This window comes from Pseudopipra pipra, chromosome 8, assembly GCF_036250125.1.
Source record: "Pseudopipra pipra isolate bDixPip1 chromosome 8, bDixPip1.hap1, whole genome shotgun sequence".
Lineage (NCBI taxonomy): Eukaryota > Metazoa > Chordata > Aves > Passeriformes > Pipridae > Pseudopipra > Pseudopipra pipra.
The window spans coordinates 5,106,821-5,128,306 of record NC_087556.1 but is presented as its reverse complement, the minus strand read 5'-3'; the positions used below and the strand labels follow the sequence as shown (position 1 = coordinate 5,128,306).

The following is a 21,486-nucleotide window of genomic DNA, read 5'->3' as shown; positions in this document are numbered from 1 at the left end:
GAAGACAGGAATTTAATGCTGAGGGACAGGACAGATATCACAGTGATATGAGAATAGGATAGAGGGAAACTAAAAGGTGGATCAGAAGGGAACAGGACATAATAATAATGCTGGGAAGTTGTGGGGAATTGATTTTTTTTTGGCTAATCTTTCATACCAGCCAAGCCCCTCTGTGGAGCCATTGAGGACCCACTCTCAATTAAATTCCTGAACAGCATATGAGCTCTGGCTTCTCTGAAGGACACAGAGTCTGCACCGTGTAGGTACAGTGTGTCAGATGATGAACAACTATAAAAGGTGTTAGTCCAAGCAAATCCATTCCCACACCTGACCATAAGGGGCAAAATACAGAAAGCTGGGAAATCAGCTGCCTCCCAAATGTGTAGGGCTTCAGCTGCTGGTGCTTAAAGAGTAAACCTGCCAAGACAGTTTAAATATTTGTGTGACTAGATAATATCTACACAGAATGTTCCATCTGCAGGGCCGTTTCCTTTCTTTTAGAAGAGGGTTTAGCTATGGCTGTGAAACAGTCACTGCTGAGCAGAGGAATATGGTACAAACCACGCAACATTTTTGCACCCAATATTTGCACAAGAAGCAGTGGAAATGGTTAACTCCCTGTTTCTCCTGGTTGCTGCTTGGTCAAGCTCTGAGAGACCTCAGTGAGGGTTTGGGTTTTGCAGCTTGCCGGGGGTGAGGTCCTTAGTACCTCAAAAAAAAGTAAGTAATATATATAATATATATAATATAAATAATAACTGCAACTTGCTCTTAGGAAGGTTTGCAGTGTGCGCATCAATTTCTGTAAGGTAACATCTGGGTGGATAATGCAAAATTTATATTTAGCTCAGCTGCACTTAGGAGCAAGTTTAGGACAGAGGAAAGAGAGGACTAAATTGGGTTTGTAGAGGGAATAGAAAGCAGAGAAGAGCCTTTTCCTTGCTCCTTGTAAAGCCTTCGCTCCGGAGAATTTCTGCTTTCCTGGACAAATCGTTCCTTTGAATGATTTTAGCTTCTGCATCAGAGAAGCTAAAAAAACCCACCAAAAACCTTAGTTTTCTTCCTTTCTCCCATCCTCTCAGCTCAGAACAGAGTACCGTGCTGGCTGGTTGGGCATGGTACTCTGTTCTGCATTTTGGAAGATTGGGAGCCATTTCCTATCGTGTTTCCATCTAATGAGGGAGATCTGGGAACTAAGCAGCCCAAGCACATACCAGCAGGCCTGCTGGAGCACTTAGCACCAGCTCCTTTAACATCCTGTCTCCCTGAGAGAGCAGTGCCAGAAAGCCAGGCTGCCCCATAGCTCATGAACTGCTGGACTGTTTTTGGTTGCTGTTGAGTCATTTGCTGTCTTCTGTGAAAACAGAGAATCACAGCAGAAAAGTCAACGGCTGTAAAATGGCCAGGCTGATAAAAGACTTGAGAGTCCAGAGGAAACATCATCCCGCACGACAAGGCATCTCTGAAGTGTCCATCCTGCCGAAACATGGTTGTTTTCATCATCAGGAAGTACAACATGAATATTTCCTATCCTGTAAAAACTCCTTAAACATAAAATTGCTAGATACAACTCTTGAAGTGCAAGCTTTCATCTTAACTATTGCTTGTATGCTGGAGTCAAAAATTGGTCCCTCAGCTTTCAGTTCCTTGTAGAATAGCAGCACATTTCTCCTGTTGAACACAGACAAGAGGGGCTTTAAAGCATTTTCATTTCTTTTTCTTTGCCAAAAAGAGTTTCCACAAAATTGTAGTTTATTATTTGAAAGGTGATATTTTTCAGTGAAGCAACACAACACAAAATCCACAACTTTTTAATCAACAGTGCTGGTGTATTTTCTTCCCTTTAAGAATTAGTTCTGCAAAAAAACAAGCCCAGTAATCACCTTAGGAGAAAGAGTAAGCCAGTTTTAATGATCTCCCAGGGAAACAAAAAATGAAGTGCATAACATCATTTGCTTGATCTTCAATTATTATTTAATTATCCTACTGATAGGCTCTTAAATTTTCTCTATTGGACAATTTCAGATGACTGCTTTTGTTATTGTTCACTTTTTCTCAAATGCTTCAACTGTGGACTCGCAGAAAAACAAAGAATACAAACCATCTTTCAAAAAGAGATGCAGGCCTGTAAAAACCCTGTTAAAACATAGAATCATAGAATCATAGAATCATAGAATCGATTGGGTTGGAAAAGACCTCCGAGATCATCGAGTCCAACCCTTGGTCCAAATCCAGTCCATTTACTAGATCATGGCACTCAGTGCCACGTCCAATCTGCGTTTAAAAATCTCCAGGGATGGTGAATCCACCACCTCTCTGGGCAGCCCATTCCAATGCCTGATTACTCTCCCTGTAAAGAATTTTCTCCTGATATCCAACTTAAATTTCCCCTGGCAGAGCTTAAGCCCCTGCCCCCTTGTCCTATTGCTGAGTGCCTGAGAGAAGAGACCAACCCCCACCTGGCTAGAACTTCCCTTCAGGTAGTTATAGACAGTGATGATGTCACCTCTGGGCCTCCTCTTCTCCAGGCTAAACAACCCCAGCTCCCTCAGCCTCTCCCCATAGGACTTGTGCTCCAGTCCCTTCACCAGCCTCGTTGCTCTTCTCTGGACCCACTCCAGCACCTCAATATCCTTTCTGAACTGAGGGGCCCAGAACTGAACACAATACTCAAGGTGTGGCCTCACCAACGCAGAGTACAGGGGTAGGATCACTTCCCTGGTCCTGCTGGCCACGCTATTTTTGATACAGGACAAGATCCCATTGGCCTTCTTGGCCACCTGGGCACACTGTTGGCTCATGTTGAGCTTCCTGTCAATTAGTACCCCCAGGTCCCTTTCTGCCTGGCTGCTTTCCAGCCACTCTGTGCCCAGCCTGTAGCGCTGCATGGGGTTGTTGTGGCCAAAGTGCAGGACCTGGCACTTGGCTTTATTGAACTTCATCCCATTGGAATCAGCCCATCTCTCAAGTCTATCCAGATCCCTCTACAGAGCCCTCCTGCCTTCCAGCAGGTCAACACTCCCTCCCAATTTGGTGTCATCAGCAAATTTGCTGATGATACACTCAATCCCCTCATCTAAATCATCAATAAAGATGTTAAACAGGACTGGACCCAACACAGACCCGTGGGGAACACCACTAGTGACTGGCCGCCAGCTGGATGCAGCTCCATTCACCAGCACTCTCTGGGCCCGACCCTCCAGCCAGCTCCTAATCCAGGAGAGGATACACTTGTCCAAGCCATGGGCTACCAGCTTTTCCAGGAGTATATTATGGGAGACAGTGTCAAAGGCCTTGCTGAAGTCTAGATAGACCACATCCACAGCCTTCCCCTCATCCACCAGGTGGGTCACCTGATCGTAAAAAGAGATCAGGTTGGTCAGACAGGACCTGCCCCTCCTAAACCCATGCTGGCTGGGTCTAATCCCTTGTCCATCCTGAAGGTGCTGTGTGATTGCACTCAGGATGATCTGCTCCATAACCCTGCCAGGCACCGAGGTCAGGCTGACAGGCCTGTAGTTGCCAGGGTCCTGCTTGCAGCCTTTTTTGTGGATTGGGGTGACATTCGCCAACCTCCAATCATCTGGGACCTTCCCAGTGACCCAGGATTGTTGGAAGATGTTGGAAGATGAGAGCGGTTTGGCAAGCTCTTCTGCCAGCTCCCTCATCACTCTGGGATGGATCCCATCTGGTCCCATAGACTTGTTAGGATCCAGCTGGCTCAGTAAGTCACTAACTACATCCTCCTGGAATACAGGAGGGCTATTCAGCTCTCTGTCTCTGTCTATCTGCTCTAGAGGCCAGTTGTCCTGAGGGCCACCTGTCTTACTGCTAAAAACTGAGGCAAAGTAGGTGTTAAGTACCTCAGCCTTCTCCTCATCTTTGTTAACTATATTTCCCTCCAAGTCCAACAGAGAACTGAGGTTTTCCTTGGCCCTCCTTTTGCTATTAATGTATTTATAAAAAGACTTTTTTTTATCCCTAACTGAATTAGCCAAATTAACTTCAAATTCCACTTTTCTTTCCCTAATTTTTTCCTGCATGACCTAGCTCTCTTCGTAAATTCTTCATAAGTAGCCAGCCCTTTTTTCCACAGTCTGTAAACTTTCTTTTTATCCCTGATTTCTTTTAGAACCTCCCTATTTAACCAAGCCGGCCGTCTTCCCCTCCGGCTGGCCTTTCGGCACACTGGTATAGCCTGTTCCTGTGCGCTCAAAATTGCCTGCTTGAAGCATGTCCATCCCTCCTGGACCCCCTTGCCTTTAAGGGTTGTTTCCCAGGGTATGCCTTGAATTAGTTTTTTGAATAGGTCAAAATCTGCCCTCCGGAAGTCCAGAGTAGAGGTTTTAATGATGGCTCTCCTTACATCCCTGAGGATTGAAAATTCTATTATTTCGTGGTCACTATGCCCCAGGTGGCCTCCAACCACTACATCATCCACCAGCCCCTCTCTGTAAACAGTAGGTCTAGTGGGGCCTTACCCCTGATAGGCTCATTTACGAGTTGATGAAGGAAATTATCCTCTATACACTCCAGGAACCTCCTTGACTGCCTCTTCTCTGCAGTATGGAGCTCCCAGCAGATATCTGTCAGGTTAAAGTCACCCACAAGCACAAGGGCTGGAGATTTTGAGACATCTGCCAGCTGCTTGTAGAATAATTCATCTCCTTCATCATCTTGGTTGGGTGGTCTGTAACAGACACCCACAAGGATGTCAGGCTTGTTGGCCTTCCCCCTGATTCTGGTCCACAGGCACTCAACCTTGTCACTGCTGACCTCAACTTCAACAGAGTCAAGAGACTCTAACATATAAAGCCACCCCTCCACCTCTCCTTCCCTGCCTGTCCTTTCTGAAGAGCTTGTAGCCCCCCATAGCAGCACTCCAGTCGTGTGCGTCATCCCACCACGTTTCTGTGACAGCAACTATGTCATAGTTTGCCTGCTGCACTATGGCTTCCAGCTCCTCTTGTTTGTTTCCCATACTGCATGCATTGGTGTACATGCACTTCAGCTGGGCCATTGATTTTATTCTCAACTCAGGCTCTACACCCTTAGGCTTATTTCTGGAGAGCCCAGTTGCCGCCCCTTCCCCCTTCAAACCTAGTTTGAAGCCCTCCTAACTAACCCTGCCAACTTACGGGCTACAGTTCTTTTGCCCTTCCCAGATAGATGAAGCCCATCTGGTTTGATGGTTGGTTGTGTTCTTCAGTAGAGATGCAGCTTTAGGGCTTCCTAAGTGGTATCAAAGTTAATTTTGGGGGAAAAGTACATTGGTGTGAGTGCACCTTTCCTTCAAAGCCCAGCCAGTTTCCCTTATGCAACAGGAATGGCTCACTAAGTCGAGGCAATAATGAAGTATTGAGCTATGCTCAGCACAGTCTGCAATGTCAGAAGTTGTTGTTTGCAGATTAGAATTGCTAAATACTAAAGGAAGCGAGAACAGCAGTAATAAGAGCAGAGTGACACAACTAAGCTGTTTATTAAAAAGAAAATAAAAAATTCATCAGCTTTGAGATTCGTGGAAATGACACGAGTGTGTCCTCTTGTACTAATGTGCTTCAACAACAGTCTGTCTCATTTTTTACTGCTCCAGCAAAATTTTTTATATCAAATTATCTTCAATGATCCATCATTACTTCATAATGTGGTAATTGTGAGAGACCAAAGCAGGCTAATGAAATAATCCGAGCTGCTGAGGTGGGAAAGCTGCAGCTGAGAGCAGAATTTTCAAGGCTGATACACCACGGACAAACACAGAGGCAAGGCAGGAACAACAGAGTGAAAAGCTACGCTCTGGAACCTGGGGCTAGGAAGGAATGAGTAGGTTGCAGGATGAATTGACTAGCTGCTTTTGAATAAAACTCACTGAGCAGTACATCCCCCTTCAGAATTACCAGTAGTGGCAGGGAAGTGGTGGTTCCCTGCTTCACTGAGTGGGTAACAAGCTCATACACTGGGCTTTTTATAGCTCCAGGACTTCTTATCCCTCTGCCTCCTTAGCAAGGAATAAACTTTATGTTTTCATTTGATATTGAACTTTACCCAAGAGAAAAAGCCTGGATATAATTAACTTATCATTCTTTTGTCTCTTCTCCAAAACCAGCAGTGTTTTTTCGATTTTTGTGTTCATTTAGAGGTGGGGTTTTTTTGCCTAATATATTCCTATGTTGAGATCAAACTGGCGACTGAGTATGGCCAGGAGAAAAGTGGCATTGCAGGAAGGAGCATTAAATTAAGCAATAAAGTGTGCTTTAGTGATACTAATGCTAGAAAAACTCTCACTTAAAGCAGACTAATAGAGTACATGTGGTGTGCTGGAAGGCTGGTGCTCCTATTAGCAAACCTGACAGGCTTCTGAACTGGGTTTTGGAGACCAAAGATAAGACGCATTGGAAAAAAAAATCCCACAAGACTAAAGACCTTTTATCAGTGGTGCATGTGCTTTTTTATTAATAATACAATAACAAGGCATTAGTTACAAATGTTTGGTATCAAGGTGACCTGTATCCTGACAGACATGAGGGTTTAAAGACAGTAACACCTGCTGGCTCTGTCACCCTAAGATTATTAGCGAAGCCCAATACATATTACTAACATCTTCATGCAAACACACTGGAGGGAACTTTAGTTGACAAGAGGTGATTTTCTTTCAAACTTCTCCTTTGGTTTCATTTAACAGACAGCAAAGTTTGGGAAGGTGGAATCATCATCTAGAAAATTTTTAATTCATGAGCACTATAGGTTTCATGGAGTTCCTTAATTAACAGCCTAGAAATTGTACTGCCCCACCATCCTGAGCTTAGAAACAGAGCAGCCCCCAAGAGGAAAGGCACCATTTACAGTTATTTTTGCTGCCCACACTGTGCCAGGTCAGGGCACTGATGTGCAAAGCATGGTAATAAATGACATGGAGCAGCAGCCCATAGTCTGGAGCTGCCTCACAAAGGCAGTGAGTGACACATCATGAAGTTCTGGCCTTTGAGGGAGCCCTTTCACCTTAGCAAATGCAAAAAAACCATAGCAAGGGATTTACTGAATTGCCAGGCAAAGACATTCTGAGTAACAAGGGTAGCCTGGGAGAACTTCATGACATGGCAGGGAAGGCAAGTTAGATTCTTCAAAAAAAAAAAATTGTCCAAGTGGATTTCAGATTCAAATGGATTTAGAAACATTATATTTCTCTTAAGTTGCAGAGGTCTGGACTAACAGCTTTTACCTTCATTATGTAGTTTGAGACAAGAGTGCAGCCATTCAGCAGGTCACTTACCAGCACAGTCCTGCGTTTAGGACTCTACTGTCATAAGAAAAGTAGCTTAAATCCCTACAGTTACCTTGCAAAAATCTCACCATTAGTAAGATTAAAGATGTGTATTTCACACACTGATCTCATTTCATGTTTGTTCTTTTGTGCAGCAATTAGAAGAGTTTTGTTTTTAATGTCTGATTTATCTGAACTACCGAATACAACAGCCAGCAGATTTCTTAGGGCTCACAGGGAGCAGAACACAGATCCATGTTAATGCTTCCTAAGGCCTTTTAAAGAGCTGTCATTATTGCTGTGTTGCAGTCAGTGCTTTTTTAATTACATTAGTACATCCACATTGTTATAATACTTTGTGTGTTTCATCAAACATTTTCAGACTTTCATTTCCAAGGCTGGGCCTTAGTCAAGGGGATGTCTTTAGATGTTTCAGTGTAGACCCCAGTTTAGGGCCCAGACTCTCAGTTCACATCAAATCATGACTTGATCATGGTGTAATGATGCCAAGCAAGGATCTGGCCCTGTGGCAATGTGTTTAAAAAGCTGTATGTCATAAAATACATACTGTTTAGTAGTGGCCACACTCATCCCTGGCACAGGAACACCTAAAGCCTCATGAATGCAGCATGATTCTGGGCATGTTGGCACATTGCTTCCTCCTTTCCAGCTACAGCACAGTCCCAAAGTGCACCACTAAAAGTGCTCTGTTGAAAACAGGCCAGTGCAAAAACATGAGAGTTTGTCATTGCAAAAAGTGGCTTTTGTTTGTCTTTTTTTTTCAACTGTGTGCTTCTAACTAATCCAACAGCATTTTCAAATAATTTAAGCAAGTGTTATCTTACAGAATTAGAGAAAAGCAAAACATTAACATATATAATTATTAAATAAGTGGAGGAAAAGATGAAAAATCATCAGCAATTCAAGATAGGAACACACAAAGTGGCTAAATATTAGACTATTTCTCTGCCTCTAAATTCACTCATGACTTGAACAGGATGGATTCTCTTCTTTGCAGAACCCTTTCTGACAGCGGCATAGATTTCTTCTGGCTTCTCTCTTTTAATGAGGGGCTTCTTCTCTGGAGCCTTCATTCTCCACATGACAACTGGATGTCGTGGGCCAGTGGGACTCTGAATCTTGATAATCTTTGTGGATGCAATATAGGACATCTTCACTGTCTGCACCACAGCATTCATTAGATTTTTAGCGGCCTGAATTAGTGAAGTGACACTGTCCAACTGTAACAAGGAAAGGACACATCAGCCTGGGAAATCGGTGTGCTTTTAATCACAGCATCAGCAGGAATAAACAGCAGTTAAAAAGTAAGGCTACCATACTAAATCCTAATTTTATTACTTTCCCTTGGTGTGTTTGATCACTATATCCATGTTCCCCTGCTCAGATTTAAAGTGATATACAGAAATTTGTGCTGGTGGAATATATGAAGGCTTATGTAGACAATGTTAATAGTTTTCTTGGTTTTTAATGTGAATTCATGATGCTTGTCCACAGAGTTTCACTGCAATTACTACTGGTGGTTAATGAAACCAATTCAAAGAAGAGCTGTGAAAATCTGACCCATTACTTCCACACGTGCTCATGAGCAATGCTGGGATACTACAAAGTGCCTGGATTTGTCAGGAGCCAAGTCAGCAGCCAAGAGCTGTAAGGGTAATTAAGAGCAGGATAGCACACAGAAATCACAGTGACTGTGTCGCCTCTCCAGCTGCTTACAGTGTCAACCTAAGAGGCAGAATGTAGAACAAACTAATCCCCATCACTGCTACCACCTTCAGCAGCACACAACACAGGCATGCAAGAGGTACAGCAAAGGTATTTTCCATCAGTACTCATGGAAACACAAAACAGTAACACTGAGGAAGCTCTCTATGGTTTGGATGTTAAAAATAGCAGGACTAATCTATATAAATGGAGAGCCTACAATTCACCTTCTAAACATCCCATTTGTTGAAGCATTTGCCTTCTGTAAAAGCACTGAGGCCAGTTCTCTAAAGGGCCATGAGTTTGTGCTTTGCCATCCAACCCAAGCCCACAGCCTTTGGCAACACAACTTTGCAAACTGAGTCATTAGGAAAGGTTAAAGGGCTTCTCCCCTTTGCCAGGTCAATTGAATTGATCACGTATCAACTGGAGTGGGTTATTGTCTGTCTTCATTGTCTTCGGGTAAAACTTAGGTTGGTTGTGTAACACAAATGCAAATAAGGCAGAAATAAAAAATACAGCCAAGTGTCTGGATTCAGTTGCAATTTGGAATCACAGGAAAACCCTCCAGTTAACACAGCACTTACTGCTCCTCTCTGGAAGTGCCAAAAAAAAATACCCCTTGCTACTCCCACCCCACCTCACAGTTAAAACAGTTAGAGGCCTGGTTGAATGCACACCTATGTGAGATGGCAAACTGAAATTACCTCTGTGCTCCAAGAAAAGTTGTTAAATTTACCAGATGGCTGCTAAAGTTCACTTCTTGTTGCAGCATGGGAGCTTTCTACAAAGGACAGTTTATAAGAGCCCTGTGATCTGTGCAGGGCAGTGTGTGGCCATCACATTGTGAGGGTTGTGGGTTATAAACTGAATTAGGGAAGCCACTCAGCTCAGCTTGGCAGGAGAGCACAGCTCCTATGAAACCATTTGACATGAAGTTCAAAGCACATGCTGACCCCCAAGCCTAATTTCAAATACTGCCTTTAAACCTAACATTTTACAAACTTCCAGGCTGTCAGTAAGGTTTCTGCTCACAGGCCCTGTCCTTACACTCCTGACAAGTCTGCATTCCCAGCACATCCATTTTTCTAGGGATGCTGACTGGGGTGTAGCAGTAGCTCCGTGGCAGATGAACTCAAGTCCTGGCCAAATTTCACACTGCTGAATACTTTCACAATAAATTTACTTGATGAGAAGGAGAGAGACTGAAGTTCACAGAACTTCTTTCTTTCCTGCTAACCAGAGGATTAATTATAACAGACACACCCATGCATACACACAAAATTTTTTTTATTAATTGAATTATCAGCTGACAACACTATAGTCTTCACAGCTTCTTAAAAACTTTGAATAATCTTTTTGCCTCCCTAAACAGTCAATACCTACACATTCACTTTTCTAGCACTGGCAGTATAGCAACACCAAGGTGAAACTGCTGGGTGAAAGGAAAAGATAGCTTTGGTTCTATTGTAGACTTAAAAGGCAGTTTTTCACCTTGAAGTTTGTCAGTGGTTTAAGTGTTCCACCTTTTTAAAGCTGCATTAGAGGCACACGAGGAGAATGAGAGGCTGGGCAGCAAGATGGGCTGGGGTGTCAGTGGCAGGTCCAGTGAAAGCTGCTCCAGGAGTAGGGAAAAAAAAATCTGTTTGCATGGAAGGGAAAAGGCTTCTAGAAGAAATTGGCAGCATCCAGGCAGGATAAAGGTCATCACAAAACTTCAGCTGTTTTTTTATTGTGACTTCAGTGTAACTGTGAAACACGGATAATGAAATGGGATCCTTTTAGGTGAGCATTACAATTTACTTGGCCTTTCCTCTCCTGTGGAAACTGAACAGTTACTACCTTGTTCTGGCATCTGGGGCTCCTTTAACCAAATGCTTGAGGTTCTGAAACAGTCCACAGCTCCCTCACCCCACCACTGTGATCAAGAAATTTTTATGTCTTAAACTATAATCACATATATCTACTATAAACAACAAATAATCTTCATGGGCCCCTAATTTTGATGAGGTTATAACTGGAAACCAATATATGGAATGTCAGCCTCACAGTCTGACACAGGCTCTGGGAGTGGACACATGCCAAGTCCAGCATTTTAAATGCTAAAGCTCCAAAGACTGACTTCCAAACCCAATTTTACCGAACTGAGGTGGCTGAGTTCCACTTGTCATGCCAGAGGAACCAAACTCTTTAAGCTCTACAAAAGATGCCCTGAGATACAAAGAGCCTTGCAGATACCTAAACCAAAGATATAAGAAATAGTTGCTGAAGGGCAGATGACCTACAGACCACTAAGGATGTTTAAATAAGGGGAGTGCAGTTTAAATTAGGGTGCTGCAGCTACCACAGGGATGGAGTGGGTGGGTGTGTATGTGGTGTATGTCAGGACAGGCAGCAATCCACATTAATTCTACTTTCCTCTTGGCGTAGGCAGTGAGACACAGAGAGATTCAGTTAATGCTACTCTTCAGGCTCTGTCCACATTATTTGCAGCATCCTAGTGCCCATATTTTCCCCTCAGCTTCCTGGATGCATCTCACAGTTGTCTTCTAAACAGGAAGGTGGCAGCGGTGGTGGTGGGGATATTAACGGCATCCAATATTTTGGAGAAGCTTTTAAAAGATGTTCTTGGACATGTACTATGGATGACAAGAATCAAGCCATACATTGAATCTTTTTTTCTGTCTCTAGAGAGCAGCTGTTTTTATACCTCAATGCCAGTAGCATTATAGAATTTGGTGGAAACCTGTTGTTCTTCTGTAAAACTGATGTACTCAAGGGCTGTCTTCGCTTGGATGCTTTTATCTCAGATATTCAGCAGGCTCTTCAAGGTCTCATATCCAGGAAAATTGATGAAATGAAACTTGGCATAAATGAAAGACTGATAAAATATTCATTGAGCGTTTAAATTCATTTCATTTACAGAAATGTAGCTGCAAACTCCTCAATGCACAGCAAGTGCTACATAAAGATTCAGTAGCAAAACAAACAAAACAACCCCAAACCAAAAGCTGTTTTATTTTTGCCTGACTCCACTTTTACTCTTTCAGCATTTTCCATGGAGATGCAACATTCCAGCCTCCACATTTCACAGGTCTGACTCTTGTCAGTTAAGATAGTAATTCATTAAAGGTTTTAGGGAAAATATCCTTTGCCATATCTTTACTCACCTGTCCTGTTATTTTCCATTGCAAAACAAACACAGAATGATTCTATAACAGTGATTATAGAATCACACTGGGGTGAAACACAGAAGATATAGACCCGCTCATATTTTTTTACCCAAGCCCCACCACCACTACCAAAAATCCTACTGGTAACCCTCCTGCTGAAATGGACTCTCATCTCCAGCACTTTTATTCTTCCTCTGCAATGAGTCCTGAAAGCAAGTAAGCAAAGTCTCCAATGAGTAATAAAGCTGAAGAAAAGGGAGTTTAGGGGGAAAAAAAAGTAATTTTTAAACTTTATTTTCAATTTGTTTACATGCATTGTATTTTTCTCATTTTTGGTAAAATAATTTCATGTCTTGGCAGTAGTAGCAATCCATTACTGTAATAAAATATTGAACAGTATAATAACTGGTATGGTCAGTTATTTTTAATATTCAGAGTGATTAGGAGAATTGTGACTTAGAATTTGAAGAAACTCTTTTGCTGTTGAAATATTTTCTGTTCAGTGCACTAAGAAATGCTTGCCTTGTCACGTGTCACCAGGAGTCGTTTCTCTAGCAGTTAAATACAAAATTTCCCTACTCCCAAAGCACCTAAATAAGCCAGTGTCCCACTCCCACTCTTTGCATAGATTTGCAGGTGCTGCCTCTTTGCCATAAAGAAGTGACAGCCTTTATTCCTTCCTTCTGGAATAAAGCTGTGAGGGACTGCACAAAACAGTCCTCACAAAGCATTGGACACGTACGGTGCCAGTGTTTGGAGCCCCACCTGGGACACCCCGACTGCTCTGCTCTGAGCATTCAGGGGTGGAGTGTTGTCATGGTTTGAACCTTGTTTTCCCCCAGAGGCTAAGAGAAGTGGTAGACCCCAAGGGGTGGAAACCCTTGGAAGTTTTGAAGTTCTGCCCAATGGGCGCTCCTGCAGAAATGTAAACATATCACAACCAGACCGGAAGAGATGAGTTGTAGTTTTGGTTGTTGAGGAGAGGTGGCCATGTTGTGAGCCACGAGGAAGGGGCTCTAAGCCCCTTGGGCCCTCTGGGGCCTCCCAGCCCCGGCTGGGGGGCTGCAGGGACCTGGAACAGCATAAAGCTGGGCTAGGTGCCTGTAGTTATGCTGGGAGATGTTTTTTCTCCATGGGCACAGAGCAGCAGCCGGGACTGACCAGAGAAACGGTGGCAGAGAGCCAGAGATAAGAACCTGAACTGAAGAAGCAGCAGAAACCACATGCAGCACCGGAGAGAAGACTCCTGGAAAGGGAGGAGAAAGAGAGCCAGCAGCTGAGAGACAGAGTTTGGGGTAAGACTGTACCAGCCCCTCAAACTCCTTTGAGACCTCCGAGAAAGGAGGAGTAGATGGACTCCTATTTTAGAGGAGCCTTGGAGTACAGCAGTACCGGAGAGAGAGGAGCTAAAAAGCTTAAAAGATGTCTTGGAGCTGGACCGGGACGGCCAGATGGAATGTGGGGGGAGTTGACCTTGGCTCCCCCCCTCGCACTGCTGCCATGGTGGCAGCCTGAGAGACAGGGCACAGAGGCCCTGCAAGCAAGGAGCTGAGTCTCCTGGAGATACCAGACCTTCACGAAGACCCCCCTGTGTCTTCGTGATATGACGTGGTGATACAACCTTGTCTGGGGTTACGAAGCCCACGGAAAACCCCTCGGTTGAGGCGATGGGGCCGGGGGAGTTTGATACCTCCCTCGTTGAGTGCTGGCAGAAAGCCAGCTATCAGCTGCTGCATGTGGAGAAGACAGACAGACTGCTGCCTCAGAAGAAGCTGCTGCTTAAGGACTGGAAGGGATCTGTCCTTCTTTCCCTCCTGGACTTTTATTTGGAGGGGAGAGGAGACCTGATCCACTGTAAATACTATATGTCATGGTAGAGATAGTTGTGATCGTGTGTATAATGTGATATGGTATTTATTTGTACAGTCATTGTAATATATTCCCTTTCCCCCACTTTGAGTCTGGTGTGTTTTGTCTGGAAAAACCCATCTCTCACATTGGGTTGAGATGTGGGAGGGGGGATGGAGCTAGGGAATTGGATTTTGGGACTATCTCAAACCATGACAACAGGGAACTAAGGTTTTGCTATTTGAGAACAGATTATCAGTTGGCTGTTTACCATCTCCTGAGTTGTTTTTGCAGTTCAACAAGACTTTTGGTTTTTGTACAGGTGGGAGCTGAGAACTGAATATGAAATACACAGTTCTTTTGTCAGTGTTTGAAGCCTGAACTTAAAATTCTTTTGGAAACAAGGTCAGTTATTAAAAATTAATCTTAATTTAACCACAAGGTTCATTAAATACATTCCTAGAAGCAAATTTCCTTTGTTACACTATACTGAGAGACTAAGACTGAATTTTTAATTCTTTGACAGCTCAAAAATAACACGAATTCTACATATCTGTAAAGAGCAGTGAGTGTCTGAGTAGTGCTCCATTTAAGGTAAGGAGTACTTACTACATTGTGCTTTTGATTTTAGTCCTGCTCTTTTTACTATGCTTTTACTATTTGATTTTGTGAATTTCTTTCTTGTGCTTTCTTGTGCTTTCACTAAGGTTGCTATATAAAATAAAGTGATTTAATCCCTTAAGATTAAAAGTAGAAGAAAATCCAAATAGGTTAATTATTAAGAGTGAAATCTTGACTGTTGAAGATATTAGAGTTTTTCCTTGTCCTTGGCCAGGATTTGAACACAAGTTACTCGACCTGTTTTCTGAGCCACACTAGTGATAATTTCATTTTAACGGAGATCTTGACGTAGCGGCGACACTAAGAGATGGGTGTTCAAGGAAGCAGAGAAAAAAGTTAAAAGATTTGGAAGCACATCATTTCTTCACACGACTTCATTCAACATACCACTTCATAGATTCAATCCCAGTTCAGGTTGTATAGAAAATAAGCCAAAGGGAGACTTGCCATTGTCATTTTTTTTTTTTTAATCTGGAAACTGTTCACCTCTGCTTTGCCATGTTCTTCCTTGGGATATTGGAGAGATTTCATCTCCATTCATGGAACTGGCCTCAGGAAATGTGCTTCACCCTTTGGTTGTTTATTTTCAATGAACTGAGTTTTCCTAAAAATGCAGCAATCCTGTTGATTATCTATGTCTGTCTGTCCATCCAATGATTGCATTTTATACCTCAAGAGTTTCTGGGGTTTGATCTGTGTTTTACTCATTTTTCAGGTGGGGAGATTGAATCTAATGAACTAAATAACCAACCATGACCAGAATCTGCTTCAGGCTAAGTAGGATTCAAAGAACTGAAACTGGGTCCTGTAATTAGACCAGGCCTGTGGCCAAGTTAAATGATAAACAACTTACATTAAGGGCTGTAAAACTGTTCCTATGCAACACCATAATGGAGCAGATGCTTAGCCAGGCAGTTATCTCAGTCCCTCCCAAGTATTCACTTCCAGGGAGGTTTTAAAAAAAAGGGATCTATCTTTTTTTAAAAACAGGTCTTGAGAAAAATCCTTTATAAAGGATAATATAAATCCTTTCCTTGCTGTTTATTAAGAAATTGAGTGCTTGTCACAATAATCTTTTACATGCACTGAGGTTCAGAACTATAAAACACATCCGGATTTTTGGTAATTACCAAAGTAATTATTATTAGGAAAAGTTGTAGTGTACCTCACCAGCTTGTAGTGTACCTCACCAGCAATACTTGCTACTCCTTTGAATTAGTTCTTCTCAGTAGATGCAGTTTAGAAAGCAATAGTAACTGAGATGCCTGGAACTGACAGGAAAACCTGCTTTGCTTTGCTTCCAAAGGCCAGGATTTCTATGTACACACACCTGCCAGCACATACTAGGCAAAAGCAGAGAAAGCTGTAGTGTTATTACATTAAAAAAAAACAACCAAACAGTGAAACATTTCTTCACTTCTCAGTAGAAGAAAATTTTAATATAAAATTATATAAAATTTTAATAGCTCTTGAGGGCTAACATCAGCTTTTAGAAAATGGGTGTTTTAGTATTTTCAGGGTCAGACATCAAAATAAGAAGTCATTTTAAGCATGGTGTAAGGCCCTATAAGTAACCTTCCACCATCCTTTCAAACAAACTGAACTACACGTTCCAATGACGTGGAGGAATACCAGCCAGGAGAAACAAACTGGCTGAACAGGGAGCAGTGGACACTCCCCTGATGCAAGAGGCATCAGCTTTGCCAGAACAGCTGCTGTAGACCTAAAGCAAGGCAGAAGGGACGTTTTTCCACTGAAGGTCACACAGCAGTGAAAGCAGGACAGCAGCACTGAAGGCGGTGGAACAAACCATCTACATGTAGTAAATGCAGTGGGCTGTAACAGCAGCCCACATTTCAGCAGGACTGCCAGCATGCTGCTTAGTCCTTTGTTCCCTCTCTTCAGTCCTACTGGGACTGCAGCTGAGAAGCGGTTCTGCCCACCTCGACTTCTCTTTTGGGGGGAAAAAGAACGTCTAGAAACCCTAAAAGGAATGGAAATGCACTGCTCCCATCTCCCTTGCCAAAGGAGCAGCTCTTCAGGAGTTGAGCACAGTGCCAGCTCTTCTCCAGCAGCAGCTGAAACCCTCCAAGTGGAGCGAAGGCGTGGAGCCACTTGCCAGCTGCCACAGCGCTCACACATTGGCCAAGACATCACCTTCCTGGGGTATGGATATCAAAGGATTGGGACTGCGTCAGCCAAAGGCCTGGTGGCAGACACCCTGCCTTGTATTTTGCTACCTGCTGCCTTATATATAGCTCTGACTGTGTTTTCACCTGCGGCACAGCCTTCAAAGCTGAAGGCCGTTCATAGCAATGCAGGGAACTTTTGATTTAACAGACATGGGAACTCAGTGGTAACTCAGGAAGTAGAGCAGACATTTAAATCCAGCCTCGAGGCATGAAGTTGGAAGTATTAAAGCACTTACATTTGGCACAAAAGCTGACTTACATCACTGTTTAAGGTAAAGTCTGGCTCTTGAGATACCAAGAGGAAGAGCTGAAGATAAATGAGACATTTGGAGAAAAACCAGAGTGACAAAGCCTTCAGTGCACAGGTAAGGCTGGCTAACCTGAGAGGGCTTTTCTGTGCCAGTTAGCAAATGTAACTCTGTAACTCTGGATACTGTAACTCTCGAGAACTCCCTCTTCACACATTTCCTTTTTAAGGTCAAAAAGTTCTATCTCCCTTGCCAAATACAATATAAAATGAAATACAGGAAGATAATGAGTATAAACAGCACAAAACAGAATTGCCTGGCATAAGTCAGGGAGAATGATATTAATATGTAAGGATCTGTTAATTTTCTGCTCTGTGATATAATTTGCTTTACTTAAAGCCACTGCTGGGGAAAAAAACCAGCAAACTGGCAAGGTGAGGTGCAAGCCTATCACTGTGCAGTACTTGAGAATGAATTATCAGCTTATCTATATAAATGAATGCAATTATTGTCAATCTGCATACTGCAAATGTTACCCCATTATTTTGTGCCTGAAGAGGCACAAATTTATTCCAATTAATAGAAGGAAGTGTCCATTTCCTGTTTAATCACTCCTAATGAAGATGCAGTGAATCCTTACCATTTTTTCTTGTGCAGCTCTTTTTTGTCATGCAGTAAGTCCCAAACTGAGCTGTGCTGGCAGTCAGCAGTACCTCCCCAGCTACAGTGCTTATATAGGTGAGAATACAGAGACATAGGTGCCCTTATATCATGGCACTGCTGACCACTGTTATATGGTCCTAAACAATGTTCATCTGTAATGCCATTTATATCTACTTTACTTGCTCTGCCATAGCATCATCCAGAAGAAGATACTGGTAAGACAGATGATGTGACTTAACACTTAACTCTATTTCAAGCAGATAGATCTACAAATATGGGATAATATATCCTTCATCATTTCCTCCTGACCTGGAAGTACATCTCTGGGGGATTTCTTTTTGTGTTCAGACACACGTATGTGCATATTCCATGTGTGTAAGTAAATGAACCACCATCTTAAAGTGTGTTACAGTACTTAAAACCAAACTACTTCAGAATAACAGTGATAATACATAATATGTTTTGAGAATTAAAAAGAAAAAAAAACAAACATTTTGCTATTCCTTCTAAGCAATTAGTCTTATGCTTCACTGTCTTAGATTCTCTGTGTTGTGTATAAAAAACACAAAATAAAATGAGATTTGGGGCTACATTGGAACATTTCTTGTGGGTCTCTTCCAACTCAGTATATTCTGTGATTCCATGATATTACAAGTACAGGAAAGTCCAAATGAAATGCAACACTTATGTCAATTAACAGAGTAGTTTATACCATTTTTCTACTTACAGCAGACATGATAAGCTCTCCACCGAGATTCTGGATTTCTGCTTTAACTTGACTGCAGATTTTGAGCTGGTGGGAGTAGAGCTTGATCTGTTCTAGGTAAGCCAATAAATCCTGTTTGCACGACTGGTCTGGACACTGAAAAGAACAATTAATAAAGCATTTCAGCAATTGCTGATTCAAACATGTCTCAGGAATCATGTCAATACTTCACTGAGGAGTATTCAAATTGTACATTAATTTAGGCTTGTCTTTCACTGCAGCTGTATCAGACTGCACAGTTCATTCCTCTTGTGAAGGTTTTTAATGTAATAGTTGGAGGATCAGAATAATCATAAAATTCCTCATATTCCCTTTTAACACTGCTGCACTTGCCTTAGCAATATTTCTAAACACATTCTTTACTGTATGGAATAATAACTTTTCCTTCAATTCCACAGAGCCTGTGCTTTTTATTTAAGAAAATACCTACATTAACAGTGATGTGGGGAATATAAACATGCATTTTGTGGGCAAATGTAAATACACATGCAGAGACAAGTTAACATTTATATATTATGCTTTATCTTGTAATATGAACTATGGGGTCTTTTTGTGTTCCATCCAGAGTGAATTCAACTCAATCCACAGATCATCTATATCAGCGGGAACAGGAAAATAAAGTCTTACAGAAAACTCATTGATTGCAATACTTTTAACACCACAGATTTTTTTTCCTAATATTATTTTTTTGAATAAAAATAGGGTCTTTCCAACCTCATTTTTGTGAACTGCCAAAATAAAGGGAGTACTTGGAGGGGAAATATTGCTCTGAGGTACCAAAGGGCATGTGTTTGTTCTGAAGCTGCTTCTCACTGCTCTGGCAGAATAAAGGTATCTTCAGGGGAATAGTGAGTCCCTATTTTGCTACCACAGCTGTAAAAATTAAGTGTGATAAATAAGCAATGGATCCCTACAGTTTTTCAGAGATGTGTTTTTAGCCTGTGTGCTGTACTTACATAATAAATACAGTCACTTTTTTCTGATAGGAAACTGTGTTCAGCTTTGCATATTAAAAAAGCAAATATACATTCCCACCAACCACTGTGTTGACTGTCAATGATCAGTCAACGATCTATGCTTTTATATTTATGGTTTTATTTAAACTTTTGACCTTATGGAATTGTGGTCAATGGATTTAAATCCAAAACCTGACAGAAGTCAGCAAAAGCACCAATTCTACTTAATTCATAAAATGTTTTATCTACTGGCTTTGCTGAAGAAACCTGGTATATGTTTAAAGGGGTAGTGTGACAATGCTATCTTCGTGGCTATGCAATACGTTTGCTTAAGCAAACAAGGTCATGCTTTAGACTTAGGAAAACATAAGAGTAAATAAGGAAGGCCAGACTGAACAATTTAAAATTAATTAATACAACTTGGATATCAGTCCTTATGGTGTGTTCTGCTACATCTGATACTAAAATGTTTTCTGTGCTTTGACACAGAACAAAACTTGTTTTGTTCTTTGTTTTTAGAACAAAACCAGAAGTCTTTCTTGACATCTTCTCTTGCTGCGTGTGACATTTTCGAAGTGTTAGCATGTATACTAAAATATGTCATTGTTTCTTCCTTACTCAGCACTGCTTTAAGAACTGTCCAAATCAATATTTAAATACTAGTATTTCATTGACTGCTTAGAAAACACTCATTGTGTATTTTATTTTAATTAGTAAAAATTTATACTTCCAGTCAAATACAATGGTAATACCTCTAAGCATCAGAATTAATTATATCAACATGAAGTGTATTCCTGGAAAGATATTCTTTCTCCTCCCTGTTTTTCTTTCCTTAACTACACTGTGACTTTGTTCTCTCAGCCAGAAAAACTCAATATATAGGGTGGTAGGGTGGTAATATGCCAATATAGTGTCTCATGCACTTAAAACAGTGACAATGTCAATTAGAGAAGTTCAGTGACAAGAATAATTATTATATAGTACTCTTTTATATAATAATATTGTCAGGCTTATCACATTTACTATCTTCCTTACATAGCATTAGAGAAGAAATGTGTACCATTTTAGGAATTCTAAAGATGATATGAACTAAAGTCTGGGAAATGGCCACTCAAGAACAAGACCTTGAGGTCAAAATAGTTCTATGAGAACACTGTTTCAAGGCCAGGAGCATTCAAAACAACAAATGCTTGGCCTTAAATAGGAGAAGTCTTCTGAAAAGTAATTATGCAACTGTACAACTCTGTGGCATACCCATAGCTTTACCACCCTGAGTAGATACAGTGCATCTTTCCCCTCCAATGCCCACACCAAGGCACATAAGAAGGACAAGAAAAATTTTAATGGATACAGGTATTCTTTCCTCCATTACAAATCCAAGGGGTTATTGAAAGTAATCAGACTGTGTTCAAAACAAAGGAAATGATTTTTAACACTGGGTGTTAAGTTGCAGAAATTTTTGGTACAGAATGATTATATTAAAAGCTTAAGTGGCTTAAAGAAGTTACTGGACAAATTAATGGACTATTCTGTGTGTCTGGTTTTATAGGTTTGGTTAAGTAAATTCTGGAATGGCTGCTGAGTGCTGGGAGACCTTATTGTGGGAGTATCGTGCCATTATCCCACGGAGTTCTGTAAGTATTCACTATTAACTGTAAGTATTCACTATTAACTGTGTCAGCAACAGGCTACTGGCCTAAACATACCGGTGGTCTGGCCAAATGGGCTTATTTTTGTTATTCACCCATAAAACTTCACCAGATGAGATGACAAAGACAGGGACTAACACAACAGAAGAGCAGGCATTTGCAAGGGTAAAGATAACATTCTCCACTACTTTAAGCAGGATAAAATATTACAAAAAACCCTAAAGCCTCATGCCTTATAACATATCTAAATCAACCATGGACAGATGTTAGGAAGAAATGTACTGTGTAGGACATTCCATAAGGAATCTTCTACATATTGCTCAGAAGCATCTGGTACAAGCAACACTTGCTCACTAGTGAAACCAAAATCTGGGCTGCAACAGAAGG

The 21,486-nt window shown here is 41.7% G+C and overlaps 1 protein-coding gene across 8 annotated transcripts in view; it reads right to left on the bottom strand.

The window, feature by feature from the left end:
- Window positions 1-6,421: 6,421 nt before the first annotated feature.
- The window catches only part of LOC135417813 (catenin alpha-3), a 438,645-nt gene continuing 423,580 nt past the window's right edge, over window positions 6,422-21,486 (bottom strand). For all 8 annotated transcript variants that reach the window (XM_064662319.1, XM_064662320.1, XM_064662318.1 and 5 more), the window contains 2 exons: window positions 18,456-18,590; window positions 6,422-8,499 (listed from right to left, as the gene is read on the bottom strand). In XM_064662319.1, the coding sequence (XP_064518389.1) occupies window positions 8,212-8,499; window positions 18,456-18,590 (423 nt within the window). In that variant the 3' untranslated portion in view covers window positions 6,422-8,211. The remainder of the gene's footprint in view (window positions 8,500-18,455; window positions 18,591-21,486) is intronic.